General features: G+C 43.3%; 1 protein-coding gene across 1 annotated transcript in view; it reads right to left on the reverse strand.

Moving 5' to 3' along the window:
• The window catches only part of LOC114047190 (carbohydrate sulfotransferase 8-like), a 205688-nt gene that overhangs the window by 121569 nt on the left and 67015 nt on the right, over positions 1-17104 (reverse strand). The window contains exon 2 of the mRNA XM_027867997.1: positions 12539-12764. Coding sequence (XP_027723798.1) covers positions 12539-12647 — 109 coding nt within the window. The 5' untranslated portion in view covers positions 12648-12764. The remainder of the gene's footprint in view (positions 1-12538; positions 12765-17104) is intronic.

A 17104-nucleotide genomic window follows, 5' to 3' on the forward strand; every position in this document is an offset into this window, starting at 1 on the left:
CAAATCAGTCTTTGATAACTGGAGGGGACACATTCCACTGGCCCTCAGGAAGGAGCGTGGATTTATGGCTTGACATGTCTTGCATCTAGATTCAAATAGGAGCCCCACAGGCAGGCAGGCAGGCAGGCCGTCCAAGAGCAATGGGCCAGGATAAGAAGGCTCAGCAAGCGGCCTTCCTATAAGAACCACCAACCACCACCACCTGCTCTTACACTGGCCCTGAAAAGTTGCTTCTTGCAGGGGAAGAGAGCTCTGCATTCCCCATTGAACCCAGGATCTCAGAGTCCTTCTATGCATTCATCCTCATCATCATCATCATGACAATACCAACTTCTTCATCAAGAAAATCACAAGAAAATGCACCTGTATGGAATTAAATGGGCATGATTTGTGCCTTCCTGGAGTTTATCAACTAAGACAATGATGCAGGCAGAAAAAGTCAAGAATGCACGCTTAACAAATACATCCACTGAGTAAACAAGTCCTTCCTGAATATGGGCAAGGCAGGGCAAGACAGCCAGGGGAGTCAAACAGGGCTGTATGTCCAAACAGATGCCCCCAAAGCTCTGAGAACATAGAGAGCTCTTGCTCTCCATCAAACACCAGAAGGATGAATGGCAACTGGAAGGAGACACTGTAATACCCAGGCCCAGAATTTCAGTGCCTGGATTCAGAAGACAACTTCAGGCCTATCAGAAGTCGGGAACTCCCATGTACCCCCAGTCCACCTGGCACTGAGCTGGCATGAGGTGGGATTTTAATGAAGAGCTTAGATGAGATCAAAGCAAATGCCTCAGACAGGGATGATGACCCTCACAGGAAGCACCAACATTTCAGAATCCAGGGACAGCGGCAGTAATGATGGGAGGCAGACAAAGGGGGAAGATGAGGTGACCCAGACAGGATCGGACAGGGTCGGTTAGCAAGGCCACCAAAGGGGCTGACACCTGGGTAGACGGACAAATGACAGAGAGAGTCCCAGAGCCAGTCAGGTAGACAGAAGAGGGAGTCTGTCAGAAACACAGAGAAAGAGGGTGAAAGCCAGTAGCCAACCAGACAGAGGGGTCTGAGAGTATACAGGGCAAAAAGAAGGGGCGGAGAGCTAGAAGACGACAGAAGGGGACAAGATCCAGGCAGAAAGAAAGACACTGACTGAGAGAGACCCAGTATCAGCTAAGAAAACAGAAGGCACTATAGAGAGCTAGAATGGGCTATAGAGAAACCCAAGGCACAAGAGACAGTTCAACTAAGGCCTCTTTTGTATCCATTCCCTCCTCTGTTTATGCTGCAACAAACCCACCCACTGAAGGAGAGAGCTTCACCCAAAGTCCTAGAATTTTCCTTAGGGGTCAGGGCCCTCCCCTTCCTGGTATAGCTACCCAAGAGGTCATCTAGTCCAACACCCTCATTTTACAAATAAGAAACTGAGACCCATAGATTTGGCAAAGGTCACAAAACCCTCCTCCTCACAACTCCACTCATGACTTTCAAAAACCAGTAACAATGGGGCCACCTCTCAGAAAAGAAGTATAGAAGCTGACTGGGCGGCTAGGTGGCTCAGTGGATAGAGCACCAGGCCTGGAGTCAAGGAAGACTCATCTTCCTGAGTTCAAGTCTAGCCTCAGACACTTACTAGCTGTGTGACCCTGGGCAAGTCACTTAACCCTGTTTGCCTCAGTTTCCTTATCTCGAAAATGAGCTGGAGAAGGAAATGGCAAACCACTCCAGTACCTCTGCCAAGAAAACCCCAGATGGGGTCACGAAGAGTCAGATGTGACTGAAACGACTCAACAACCACAAAGGAGAAGACTGGCAGATAGGTAGCCCTCTGTTATTCAAAGAGGGCCAGGTGATCCACACTGAGTATGCACGGAAAGTGTTCATCTCAGCTCAGCTTCCCTTGGTCCATGGGGTACTCGTCGGCCACTTTGCTGCACCCTCACGGTGTGTATGCACAAAGGAGGCAAACACACGATTCCTTCAAGGTCTTGCTTGGACTATCAATGCCATGAAACCTTCCTTGATTGCTCCGGCCCTCAATTAACTCCCCTTTCTTCAGAACTTCTGAGAGCCCGGGAGTCTGCGCCGTGCACTCCTGTTTTTCAATTATACAGTAGGTGGTTCTGTTCTCTAATTGTCTCTCATGGGTCGTTTGTATCTCCCCAGGCAGACAGTGAGCTCCCTGAAGGGTCAAGGACACAGTATCTATTCCCTTGGACCCCCTCACTGGGCATTTCTTGCTATTAACATCCCAGCTCCCCCAGGTGTGAGATGGAAACTAGGGCTGCAGCCCTGAAGTTGTGCTGACTGCAGAGCTCTGTCTATGGTTGAAATGGTTTATGTCCTACATGCACCAGGCCGTGGACATACTCACAGAAGATACCAATTTCTCACTGTTTTGGGGGACATGACAGAACATATCCTACGTCTTTGGAAGATTTCAAGTATTGGGTTCTCTGTGACTGCTGAGAGTTCAGTGTCTCCCACACTAGGCCAGGCAAGGTTCTCCTTAAGGAACTCCTTTAGACAAGAGACTGTGGACTCATTCTCAATTCATTCACTCTTGGGAAACAGTAGGACTTCGAAATGCATTAGGGCTTCTATAGGTACCATTCCCTTCTCTGAACCCCAGAGTACCTCATACTCTTCTTATTCAACACCATTTTAGTTGTTGTTGTGGTTCAGTCATTTCAGCCTTTTGTGACTGCAGCTAGGGTTTTCTTGGCAGAGACAGTGAAATGGTTTGCCTTTTCCTTCTTGAGCTCATTTTACAAATGAGGAAACTGAGGCAAACAAAGTTAAGTGACTTGTCTCAGGGTCACACAGATCATAAATGTCTGAGGGTGAATATGAACTCAGGTCTTCCTGACTCCAGACCTGGCATTCTATCCGCTGCTCCACCTAGCTACACCATTTTGTATCATAGCTATTTTAGTACTTGTCTCGTCTCCCTTATTAGACTGTGAGAATTAGAACATATCACAAAGCTAGAGCTAGAAGGAATCTTAGGGTCATCTGGTCTAATCCCCTAGTTTTACAGACGAGGAGCTGAGGTCAAAAGGAAGTGACTTGCCTGAGGTCACCCAGGTGGCAAGTGGTGGAGTGAGGATGTGAATGTGGTTCCTTTGATTCTAAACTGAGGCCTCTTCACACTGTACCATGCTCCCTCAGGACAGAAGACCTCAGTTATCTGACACTGTCTATATGTGACCTCGGCCAAGTCTCTGGGTCTCAAGTCCCTCATCTGTAAAATGGGGGGAGCAGAGCCAAGATGGCAGAGGGAAAGCAGTGACTGTCTTGAGCTCTCTCCCAAAGCCGTCCAAATACCTAAAAAAATGGCTCTAAACAAATTCTAAAGCAGCAGAACCCACAAAAAGACAGAGTGAAACAAATTTCCAGCCAAAGACAGCCTGGATGGTTGATCTGAAAGGTTTATCTCGCCGGGCAGGGAGAGGAGCGCAGTGCAGCATGGGCGCACAGGCCACAGCAACCCTGGAGCAGGCCTCCGACGACTGAATCGCAGGCAGCTGTGGCGGTTTCCAGACTTCTCAACCCCTGAATGCCAAGACAACTTAGAAGGTCAGTGGGAAAAGTCTGTGACTGCGGTGAGAGAGGAGCTAGGTCTTAGCCGCAAGTCTCGAGTGCGGCCCAGGGCTGCGACTTTTTCCTGAGCTTCCGGCCCACAGACTGAAGGGGAATCAAGTGGCTGATCAGAGGGTGATTGCAAGGATCTCTTTGCCAGTGCTGAGGTAGGAATCTCTTGCTTTGCCCATGCCTGGATCTGAGTCACAGTTCTGAGGGGCGGTCCTGGGGCGAGGAGGAATGCTGGTGCAGTGGACCTTGTGGCGGTGGAGAGAAAACACCTCTCCCCTTATCATAGCACCTTGGAAGAACCGAAAATTTTCAGATCCCTAGAAGTACCTCTGAAAACAGGTATAAACCCCTGAAGCTTGGGACAGTACACTCTTCACATTGGAAGCAGACTTTTACCTTAACAAAGAGTTTAAAACTCAAGTGATTGGCCGGGATCATGAGTAAGCAGCACAAAAAGAGTCAGACTATATCATCTTACTTTGGTGACAAAGAAGATCAAAACATACAACCAGAAGAAGACAACAAAGCCAAAGCTCCCACATCCAAAGCCTCCAAGAAAAATATGAATCAGTCCCAGGCCTTGGAAGAGCTCAAAAGGGATTTTGAGAAGCAAGTAAGAGAAGTAGAGGAAAAACTGGGAGTGATGCAAGAAAATCATGAAAAAGCAAGTCAACAGCTTGCTAAAGGAGACCCAAAAAAATACTGAAGAAAATAACACCTTAAAAAATAGCCTAACCCAAATGGCAAAAGAGGTCCAAAAAGCCAATGAGGAGAAGAACGCCCTAAAAGGCAAAATTGGCTAAATGGAAAAGGAAGTCCAAAAGATTACTCAAGAAAATACTTCCTTGAAAATTAGAATAGAGCAATTGGAAGCTAGTAAGTCACTGTAAAACAAATCCAAAAGAATGAAAAATTAGAAAAGAATGTGAAATATCTCATTGGAAAAACAACTGACCTGGAAAATAGATCCAGGAGAGAGAATTTAAAAATTATTGGACTATCTGAAAGCCATGATCAGAAAAAGCTTAGATATCATCTTTCAAGAAATTATCAAGGAAAACTGTCCTGATATTTTAGAACCAAAGGGCAAAACAGAAATGAGAGAATCCACCGATCTCCTCCTGAAAGAGATCCCCAAAGGAAAACTCCTAGGAATATTGCAGCCAAATTCCAGAGTTCCCAGGTCAAGGAGAAAATATTACAAGCAGCCAGAAAGAAACAATTCAAGTATTGTGGAAACACAATCAGGATAACACAAGACTTAGCTGCTTCTACATTAAGGGTCCGCAAAGCATGGAATATAATATTCCGGAGAGCAAAGGAGATAGAATTACAACCAAGAATCATCTACCCAGCAAAACTGAGTATAATCCTGCAGGGGAAAAAATGGTCATTCAGTGAAATAGAGGACTTTCAAGCATTCTTGATGAAAAGACCAGAGTTGAATAGAAAATTTGATTTTCAAGTACAAGACTCGAGTGAAACATGAAAAGGTAAACAGGAAAAAGAAAATCATAAGAGACTTACTAAGGTTGAACTGTTTACATCCCTGTATGGAAAGATGATATTTGTAACTTATGAGACCTTTGTCAGTATTAGGGTAGTTGGAGGGGAAAAAATTATATGTATGTATACATAGATATAGATAGATAGAGGGCACAGGGTGAGTTGAAAATGAAGGGATCATATCTGGAGAATAAAATTAAGGGATGAGAGAGGAATATACTAGGAGAAGGAGAAAGGGAGAGGTAGAATGGGGTAAATTATCTCACAAAAAAAAACAGAAAAGAAAAGACTCTTACAGTGGAGGAGAAACGGGGGAAGGTGAGAGGGAATGAGTGAATCTTATTCTCGTAGGATTTGACTTAAGGAGGGAATAACATGCATACTCTATTGGGTGTGGAAATCTGTCTTACCCTACAGGAAAATGGGGGGGAAGGGGACAAGAGAATAGGGGAATGATAGAGAGGAGGGCAGATTGGGAAAGGGAGTAATCAGAAGCAAATACTTCTGAGGAGGGACAGGATCAAAAGAAAGAATAGAATAAATGGGTGGGCAGGATAGGATTAAGGAAAATGGAGTTAGTTTTTCACAGCATGTCTACTATGGAAGTGTTTTACATAGCTGCACATGTATAACCTATATTTAGTTGCTTGCCTTTTCAGTGGGAGTGGGTGGTGAGGGAGGAAGGGAGAGAATTTGGAACCCAAGGTTTTAGGGGCACATGTTTGAGAAGGATGTTTTCGCATGCAACTGGGAAATAAGAGGTGCAGGAGGTGGGGTGCGGAGGTCCGTCCTGCCCTGCAGGAAAAGTTGAAGGGGAGGGGGATGAGAGAATGGGAGGGATGGAGGGGAGGGCAGACTAGGGGAAGGGGTGTTTAGAATGCATGCCATCTTGGGGTGGGGGAGGGGCTAGATGGGGTGAACGTTTGGAGCTCAAGGTCTTGTGGAAGTAAATGTTGAAAACAAAAAATAAATAAATAAATAAATGGGTGGGATTAGATATGCGCCCCCCCCAATAGCTACCAGCTGTAGATCTAGAATCCATGATTTGTACCTACCTGATAGCAATCTGTAAGCCATGAAGCTATATAGAAAAGTGAGATGTCATTTTTATTGTTAATATTATTCAAGCTTCTTACAGGGCCCTGTGAATAGCTAAGCACAAAGCAGGGACTCAGTAAATGTTTGCTAAATGAATGAAAGGTGGATCTTCTTAGCCCAGAAACAATTGCCTGGAAGCAAATTAAATGCTCTTAAAAGTTATGCTAACTCTTCAAGGTCCTAAGGATGAAGATCCATCTATGGAATGCCATTGGCCCTAGAAAGAGTTAATGACATTTCCTGAGGTGTCACCAAGGGTAGTCTCTCCTGGCTGGGGTAGAAGGCTTTATCAGGGTCCCAAGCTAGAACATAACACAACTACCATCCCTTTACACATCCCTGAACAAACAAACCTCAGTGGGCTAAGAGGTACATAGGCAAACTGACCAAATGGCCTTTTTTCTGGTTCTCAGGATCAGTTACCACACCAAGGCCTGTGATACTGTGTCTGCCCATAATAGCTGCATGAGTCACAGAGGACTGGAGGGTCAGGTGCCATTTCTTCTAATTGCACAACCAGAGTCAAGCCTGTTTCTGGCCACATGGGTGATGACAATGGTCGATAGTGGCAGCCTTGGCATTGGAGATGGGAGTTACACAGAACTGCCTTGTGGAAATCACTCTTTTCATGGAGCCATGACACAGAGTTGGAGTCTTCTAGGTAACAAGGTGTGTGTGTGTGTGTGTGTGTGTGTGTGTGTGTGTGTGTGTGTGTGTGTGTGTGTGTGTGTGTGTCCTGAATGAGTAATTATGAAAAAGGGAAGCCAGAGGGAGGATGGTACATCTCTATTACAGATACCCCGCCCAAAGGCAGCTGTGTTGCTTCAGCCAAAGAGCACCCTGTGGGTCCCGTGATCTTGGACTAATAATCAGCCCCCCTCTGTCTTATGGCATGTGTACCTACTTCTAGGGAAGGAGCAGGGAGGAGGCGGGATCGGATGGTTTTGTGCTAAGGCCTGCCCACCGTTCTGAGAGCTGGGGGTGCTGGGGAGTAGAGGAGAGAGGAAGGAATGGACAGAACAGCCCCAAGGCTATGCCAAAAGATGTTATTCTGGAGAAATTCCCAGGGCTCAGAAAATCCCAAAGCTTTTCTAACTCCCTTCTTCCCCAACTATATCACATGCCTTGGTCAAGAACCTGCTGCTGACTGGGAAATAAGATACACAGGCACTGGGGTATAGAAATCTATCCTGCCCTACAGGAAAATTGAAGGGGAAGGGATTAAGAGAAGGGGGGGCAGAGATAGAAGGGAGGGCAGATTAGGGGAAGGGGTATTCAGAATGCATGTCATTTTGGGGTGGGGGGAGGGATGAGATGGGGAGAAAATTTGGAACTCAAAATATTGTGGAAGTGAATGTTGAAAACTAAGAATAAATAAATAAATTAACAAAAAAACAAAAAACAAAAAACCCAAAACAAACAAACAAAAAAAAAGAACTTGCTGATGGTACCCTTTAGCACCCCAGCCTTGCTCCAGGAGCCTCCAGCCACACTTCTTGACCCTTCCTAGCCTCCTCCTGTCACAGAAGAAGAAGAGAAAAGCTCTGGGAATCAGAGAGGTAAACCATTTTTGTAAACCGCAGCAAGGATAAGCCCAGATTAAGGAAAACCCGCCATACAGGAATTAAAGGGCACTGAATTTGGCATCAGACATCGCAGGATCAAATCCTTCCTCTCCCACTTATCACTTGTGTGACCATGGACAAGTCAATTAACTTTTCAGGGCCTTGCTTTCCTCATCTGTAAAATGAAGGGGTTGAACTAAATGCCTGTTAGGATTCCTTTGAGCTCTCAATCTGGGACCCTATAAAAGAACTCTATTAGTTTGAAAGTATTCACATTACACAAAGCTTCCACAGAGTTGGTTTGGATAGTTGCCTCCCTAATGCATTTAAAATAGGATTCAATTTACAAAAATTGAATTTAGACAGCACACTTCATTCTCTCCCTTCCCTGAACTCCTATAGCCTTTCCCCTCTGACCATGAACATTTCATTAATTATACACTATCTGAGGCTGTTTCCTTAAGTGAGTGGTGCATGTCTCCTCATTCAGATTATGGACACCTCAAGAGCAAGCCCTGTGTCTCCTCCAGAGCATAGCTAAATGCAGAATTGTTGTAAGATGCTCAAGAAAAGTTGCTGATTAGATGATTTAATATTTCCAAGGATATGTGATTTCATTAGTACAGGAGCTTCCTCTCACCTAGATTGCAACCCCTCCCCTCCTTCCCTGCCTTAGTAGACAACTTCATGAATTGACTGATACATGAATAGCTGAATTTAGAATACAGAAAGTTAGGAAGTGATTGCTCAATTATCTGGCAGAAAGATTTGTTTGTTTTTCTTTCCAAAAAAAGCCTTTGCCAAAAAAATCTGCTAGTAGTGAGTTTTCCATTGAAAATTTAATCTGATTGGCAAAAATGTATAGGAATATACCTCAAATGAAGTAACACTCAAAAGTGAAGTAAACTTGCATATGAAATACTGAGATTATTTTCCCCGGTAGTGTGTTGTGGGCTAATACAGCTCAAGGTAAAACCATCTGTTGGAAAACCATGGTGGGGAGCCTTCTACTAGATTGGACAATCTCTTAAGCTCTTTATGTCTTTTGAGAGTCTATGCATAAAATGCTAAGCTCCCTCACTCGTCACAATCTTTTTAAACAACAAAAAAGTTCATAGGTTCTTTCTCCCCAGTTCTTGTTCCATTTCTGGCCAGCCCCAACCAAGCCCTCACCCTTCCACTCAGCGATCACATAAAAGAGTCCCCAAAGTCTCTGTTACACAGTAAGTTGCTGCTGAAATAATGACGAGGTAAATCCATGCTACATTTAATCTACCAGTTGGGGTGATCTCTTTGAGGTCCACTCCGGATGACTGGCCAGCAGACCCAAATCCCCAAATCCCTGACGAGGCATCCTGCTCCATATCTATGTAAATATAGGGAGTTACCATTTGTCAGTCAGCGGACAGAAGGAAGATCTGGCCACACAGCCCCGATGTAGGACACCTAGACTTTGTAAGCATTGGTTCCCAACAGATAAATGTAATCAAGGCTTATATGCTCACAGAAGCCAACAGGATGGGATTGTTTCACTTGAAAGATCAGAAGAAAATTGTAACTAATGTTGTGGAAAATTACTTTGATATTGCTTTCTCGGTGCAGCATCACAATTAGGGTGCAGTGTGAAGCACAGGCAAAAATAAATGAATAGTAACAAATCAACACAAACAGCCACTGTCAGGAGTGCTTTGCTCAGGGAAAGGAATGTAAGCATTACTTAAAGTGTTATGGCCAAGGTTTTCCCTGGTGTACTGAGCGCATCCACGGCTGGCCAGCCACCACACGGCCCACGCCTAGTGCCGAGTACTGCTCCTCAAAGGCTGATTTCATAGGAGCCAAAGTCCTGCCTGGCAAGGAAGGGAAAGAAGCCTTGACTATACCTGGCACTGTTGCTCCTACTGCCCTTGGCCAAGTGTGACATATAGACTCTCCTCTCCCAGGGAAATCTCCCCCACTCTAAAATTCCTCCCTTGCAAGCAAGGGCTCTCAACCCAGAACCCAGAAGTCAAAAAACTGCACGTGACAACATCCCAGGGTCTTATGTAGCCAAATGTTTAGCAGGACAGAATAGAACAGCAGAAAGAGAACTGGCATCAGAAACATTACTTGCTTGACTTAGGGCAAGTCACTTGAACCTCACTTGAGCCTCAGTTTCCTCATCTGTAAAATGAGTAAATTAGACTCGATCTGTGCTGCTATGAACACAGGGGTGCCCTTCTCCAGAGTGGAACAAGCCAACAAGGAGCTATGGGGTAAGCTTGCTTCAAGGGAAAGTGGGACCTCCCAGCCTCTGGCTGCATGCAGAACGAAGACACTCAGCTGAGTATGCAATGCATACACTGTTGAGGGTCACTGGGAACTGCAAGGTAGCACCCCAGGCCCACCCTGCCCATCACTACTGAAATGCCAATATGCCTGTAGCCTAATTTCTTTCACCTCCTAGGCTAATTTGCTGGTATACTACATGTCCTAACAATATTATTAATTTAGTAATTAATATTTACATAGAACTTCAATTTGGGCTCTACTAATTTAAAATTTGTGATAATTTAGATAGAATCTGGGCTGAAGTTTACTTTTGCAATATCAACATAAAGATTGAGTTTGAGGGATTTTTTTTTTTTAAGCTTAGGTAAGAGAACAGCAGTCTTCAAGCTTTTTAGAAGTTCTATTTACATACAATCGATATGCTGATTACAAATTGATCTTATTTACATAATAAAGCAAATCTCAACTGGCCTCTACTTAGAACACTCCTTACCTTCACCTGACAGTATTGTACATACTTGAAAACAATAAAGTGGCATTGATTTATAGTTTCTCTGTAATTCAAAACCTACACTAATTCATACTAAATCTGCCTTATTCCTCTCTCCTCACCTTTCTTCACTATGTTTTCAAGTTTGGGGTAATTCTATTTACTAAGTTAAATGGAGGAGGGGAGCGGCAGAATTATATTAAAGAATACTCTCTTTCCTCTTATTTTCTCCTTGCTTCCCCCGGGTGCTACTGCCACGGCCACAGAAACCCAGAATGTGTTGTTCTGAAAAAAGAAAGGGCTTTATGCTGAGCTTCTGCCAAACCACCCAGTGTTGATGGGGGAGGGGGTGGGAAATGAAGGGGAACATCTAGAGGAAGCTGAGATAGACCCAAAAGGAACTAAGGCCAGTGGAGAAAACCCAACCACTCTGGTGAAAACCACACCCTGAAGGAAGATGTCACAGGAATTTTTAATTTTTCTTAATTATTTGGAGTTCAGAGCTATTCCTCCTGCAAATTTTGGCTGACATTAACCTCACCTAACCAAAACCTGTCCCATGGGATGTGAAAATTTACTTAGTTTTAAACATTCCCTAGATAAAAAGACAGAGAAAGAAACTCAGTTGTCCCAGTCTCGGTGGAGACAATCAGCCAATTGTGAATCCTCCAAATGCAGTTTAATCTGTAACCTGATTTAATTTACCTATTGTTTGACTACGATGTTTGTTTCCTTAGGGGATAGATGAGATTATGACTCTGTTTAACTGAGTTTGTTCAACTTTTATGACGTTGAAGGAAGTATGGGATTATGGACCTATCTTCTCTTTAACTTTTATGGCCTGGGGAATCTACAAGGTTGCAATATATAAATGAATTATTTCATTGTCACTCTGGCACAAAGTTTCCTGTAGGAAACGTTAGAATCCTGATGATTGTTCAGGTTTTCTCTGAGGTCTGAACCTATGCTTGAGCATAAGGATAAAACCTAGATCTTTACCTCCATAATTTCCGTATTGTGGTAAATATATATGTGGCAGCAGTTATCCACCACATGAACTCAGAGAGAAGATTGTTGTTCAGTCATTTTTCAGGTGTGTCTGACCCTTCATAACCCTATTTGAGGTTTTCTTAGCAAAGATACTAGAGTGGTTTGCTATTTCCTTCTCCAGCTCCTTTTACAGATAAGAAAACTGAGGAAAACAAGTTAAGTGATTTGCCCAGGGCCACACAGCTAATAAGTGTTTGAAGCCACATTTGAATTCAGGAAGATGAGTCTTCCTGACTCCAGGCCAGGAGCTCTATCCACTGAGCCACCTAACTGTCCAGAGAGGAGATGTTGCTTCTATAACAAAAGTGTATATTACCTTCTGTATGATGGTCTGTATTATACTCAGCAGCATATCTAGATCATTGTTCAAGAGGGGGAGCCTCTTATTTTTGGCTCATACAGTCATAATTTTGGAGTGGAAGGTAGCTTAGAGGCCATTTAGTCTAACCCCTTCATTTAGAGATGAGGAAATAGACCAAGAGAGGTGTTGACTTTTGTCCAAGGTCACACAAGATGATTTGAATGTAGGCCCTCTGACTTCTTTCCTCATGACTACTCGTCTTTACGAGCTTCACAAATGTTCGGATTCCTTCAGAGTCTGGCCTATATGGCTTATCTTTAATAAACCCTGTCTTTGGCTGAAAGAAGGTTTGGGTCGAATACTTTCAGGCAGGACCAGCATGTCGTGATTTTGGGGTCCCAGCACCCCTAGCATTTAACCCTCAACAGTATTATCCCTTTCTGGCCACAATCCATCTTGTTCCCAGCCCTAACTCTTCTCCACTGAGCTAAGATGCTGTGCTCCAATGTGGGCCCAGGATCCCAAGAGCTAATTCTGTGCCCAGGCCTGGGAAAGCATCAAGGGAGTCTTGATTCTTCTAAGCTGTATCAACCTTGTGAAGGAACAAACCTTTCCCTGATCAGGAAGAGACCACAAGCACTAGTCGGGGAGGCAAAGGTCACTAACCTGGTGTCTGATGAGGGATGATTTCCACTGGATCCTGCAGGTGCATGAAGACCACAAGTCCTGCAGTCCCAAACAGCACGATGCAGGCGAACATTAATACCAGCCTCATAATTTTCACACTAGAGTCAGTCTGAAAGGCGTCTAGTCTCACTTGGAGAAAGTCTCTCCTGAGCCGGTTGTCCCCTCCTCCCTCATTGTCCTGGTTGCAAATTCATCCTGGTACCACCTGTAAGGGTTAAATGGATACAGACCATCAACCACCATCACTTTAGAGAGTCCTAGAAGGCCTGGGCCAAAGCTGGGCAGGTGATCTAAATAAACTGCTTACTTTATTGTGTAACCCAAACTGAGCTAATGGCCAACCTGGCTTCTAATTGGCCATTCAATAGAAACCATGGAACCCATGTGACACCTTCTAGAGAAGGGTGCAGGAAGCCAGCTTCAACACTGCCATTCTCTCAGAGGCCTGTCTACATCCTTGGCTGCATCACTTTTATTTTCACCCTTGTTAGACACAGAATGAGCCTTAACAAGAGGTGAGATGCCCTACGACCTAAACGCTCTCACAGTGATGAGGACAGAGTTCTACACGCCGTAACCAACTAGCCAGATTCAGTGCTTTGTGTCACCAAGTACACTCACTCTAAAAAACTCTAAAATTTGGGCATATTCCCTAGGGAAAAATTAATGTGTCCAGGGGAATAAGTGGGAATTAATTGCATACTTCATGCCTACCAAGCTGGTCCAGGATATCAAAGAAGGACCCTCAAGAGACTGTCTCTGCTTTTTACCTTTGACAGATTCTGGCTCCCACATTATACTTGCAAAGATAGATAAATAGACAGACAGACAGATAGACAGATATAGACAGGCATTGAGTGTATATATGTACATATGTATATATGTCCAGGCAGCTAGATGGTGCAATGGATAGAGCACCAGGCCTGGAGTCAGGAAGACCTGAGCTCAAATCTTGCCTCAGACACTTAGGAGCTGTATGACCCTGAGCAAATCACTGAACCCTGCTTGCCTCAGTTTTCTCATCTGTAAAATGAGCTAGAGAAGGAACTAGCAACCACTCCAGCCAAGAAAGCCCTAAATTGGGTCATTAAAAAGTCAGACAGGAGTCAACAACAACAACAACACACACACATACACATACACATACACACACAGACACACACCCACTCACACACACCCTTCAGGAAATTTTTTTTTTTAAATGAAGGATCCAGAGCTATATCCCTCCATGTCAAAGATCATAGATTTAGACCCAGAAGGAATGTTAGAGGCCATCTAATCCACTCATTGTATAAATGAGGGAACGGAGGCCCAGAGAAGTATTGCCCAGGATCACATAACCAGTAAGTGACAGAGCTGGGATTTGAAACTAAGCCCTTTGATGCCGAATCTAGCACTTTCCTCTCTATAGAATCTCTGGATAGGAGCAGCTAGGTGGCGCAGTGGATAGAGCACCATCTCTGGAGTCAGAAGGACCTGAGTTCAAATTTGACCTCAGATACTTGACACATACTAGCTGTATGATCCTGGGCAAGTCACTTAACCCCATTGACTAATCAGAAAAAAAAAAAAAAAGAATCTCTGGATAGAGTGTTGTACCTGAAGTCAGGAAGACCCTTGTTCTAGACATTCTCTCTGTGTGTGATCTTGGGCAGTCACTTAACCATTGCCTGCCTCAGTTTCCTCATCTGTAAAATAAAGATTATAACAGCAACTACCTTGCAGGTTTATTGTGAAGGGCAAATGAGATCATATTTGTAAAACTCTTAGTCCAGTGCCTGGAACATAGTAGGTGCTTAATAAATGTTTATTTCTATCTTTTCTATATAATACTGCCCTCCTTGTCTCTCCTCAGGGAAGAGCGAGGGCAAATTTCTCCTGCTTGCTTTGTATTTATTTTGCATATATTTTACAAATATATATGTACATATATTTATATACATATGTGTGTGTACATGTTGTCTACCTCATAGAATATAACCTCTTTAAGGTCCGGGATGAGTCATTCTTTTTTGTCTTTATATCCCTATTGCCTAACACAGAGCCTGGCATATGGCAGATGCTTTTCAGGATGAGCTGTAAATTTTAAACAACCAGTTCTCTGGATGTGTGTGTGTGTGTGTGTGTGTGTGTGTGTAATACTCTCTTAAGTCAAATTCGCATTATTAATATTTTCTCCATCACTTTCTTCAGTCTACACAATCAACAAAGCAATAAATCAAGCCCTGATTTCCTACAAAAATTTAGCAACTGGCCCTTGAGCCTGAAGAAGCTGGCTCCAGCACATCCCTGTAAATAAACACTTGTAGAGTGATGTTGACTGATTGATGGCTTGTGAGAACACTAATAATAATAGCTAACATTCCTACAGCATTTACTATGTACCAAGCACTTGACAACTATCATTTCATTTGATTCTCACGACAACCATAGGAAGTAGGTGCTATTATCATCCATTTTACAAAGAAGAAAACGGAGTTTAAGTGACTCATCCATGGTCACACAGCTAGTTTGTATCTGAGGCTAGATTTGAATTCAGGATTTCCTGACTCCAGGCCCATCATCACTCTATCTACTGTACCACCTAGCTGCCCCACCAGACTGACATCACTGAAGACTGCTTGACTGATGAGAGTTGACTTCTTAATAACAGTAATCATGTACACAGAGAGATTTATAACTACAAAATTCTTTATATACATTATCTCATTTGATCCATAATACAGCCATTTGAGAAAAGGAGAGTGAGAATTATTGCCTATTTTGCAGATGAGAAAACTGAGGCTCAAGGAGAGTAATCTACTAGCAGAGTCAAGACTTGAACGCTGGTCCTCTGAATTTGACCCCCTGGGTGAAGTCCACCTGAAAGGGAGAGCAAGCTCACAAGAATGAAATGACAAGGTCACAAACATAAGGGATTCTGATGAGTAAGAACAGAGGAATCTGGCTGAAGTGACAGCTGTTTTTGCACAAGGAATTCAGCTGCCCACTTAGATTCTAGAATGGCATGCAAAAAAGATGAAAGCAAAGAGAACAAGCTTAGTATGCACTAACTGCTAGCTTTACAGGAGTCACTAGCATGAGATGGCCATCAAAAATCGAATGAGATCTTAGGCTGCATTAATAACAATAGCTAGTATTTTTCTAATGCTTTCCGGTTTGCAAAGCTTTATCTTAGCAGCCATCCTGGGAGGTAGGTGCTATTATTATCTCTATTTTACAGATGAGGAAACTAAGGTAGACGGGATTAAGTGACTTGCCTAGAGTCACATACCTAGTAGGTATCTAAGGCTGGATTTGAACTCAGGTCTTCCTAACTCCAGGTCTCTCCACAGAGCCACCAAGCTGCCTACTGAGAGTCACATCCAGAACATAATGAGGTTATCATTTCACCGTACTCTGCCCTGGTCAGAACACATTTGCAGTATTGTGTTCCATTTCAGGAGTCCCAGAAGAGTGGCATGGTCCTGTAAAAATCGTATTAGGGGCACTAAACCTCAGAGTGAAATGAGATCGGTGATGAGTGCTAAGAACCAAAAAGACCTTTTTAGATTCATGTCAAAGGTAAAAAGACCAAAGCAGGAATAGGGCTGCTTCCTGGGCAGATAGGAATGATAAGAGAGGATGGAGAGAAAATTGAACTACCCGACTCTTATTTTGCATTTATTTTCTCAGTCAAGGAGGATGAAGTTTGGAGAGACCAAACAAAAATGGTTTAATAGGGACTTCAAAGATAAGGTGAAGGAGGTTATAGATAGGGGACAAGAGAGCACCCAGATGTTCTCACTGAGCACAAGTACTCAGGCCCTGGATGAATAGGCTATGAAAAAAACCAGAAGATTTAATTACCAGTCATTGTGCATGGCCTCTGCAAGATATTGGGATGACAGAAAAGAGACCGAAGAACTGAGCAAGGACAGATGCTGCCCCAGTTTTCAAAAAAAAAAAAAGAGAGAGAGAAAAGAGAGGATAGACTTGGGCAAAATTCTAGAGTGCGTTATTATTTTAAAATTTTTAATTGTGTTTTTATTGATGTATTTTTACTTAACTTTTATTTCACCACAATATTCCACTCTGTCCCAGACTCAGTGAGCTAATCCTTTAACAAACTTTTTAAAAGAGAAAAAAAAAGTTCACAGAAACTAACCAAACATAACAACCACGTCTGACATCATTTGCAACATCCCACACCTATAAACTCACACCACTGCACTGAAGGGAAGGAACTGTGTTTTTTTCAATTCTTCTAGAGGCCAAACCTGGTCATTGTAGTTACCTAGTGTTTACCTTCATTTCTTTTGTACATTATGCTAAAATTTTGTGGTCGTATATATTGTTTTGTTGGTTCTGTTTACTTCACTGTATCAGTTCACATACATCTTCCCCTGCTCATCTGAATTCTTCATATTTGTCATTTCTTACAACTCAATAATATTCCATTACATTCATAATTTGTTTAGCTATTCCTCAAAAGAGGGGAATCTGCTTTGTTTCCAATTCCTTGTTACCACAAAAAGTGTAAATGTGAATGTTTAGGTACATATG

This window comes from Vombatus ursinus, unplaced genomic scaffold (assembly GCF_900497805.2).
Source record: "Vombatus ursinus unplaced genomic scaffold, bare-nosed wombat genome assembly UNPS02014786.1, whole genome shotgun sequence".
Lineage (NCBI taxonomy): Eukaryota > Metazoa > Chordata > Mammalia > Diprotodontia > Vombatidae > Vombatus > Vombatus ursinus.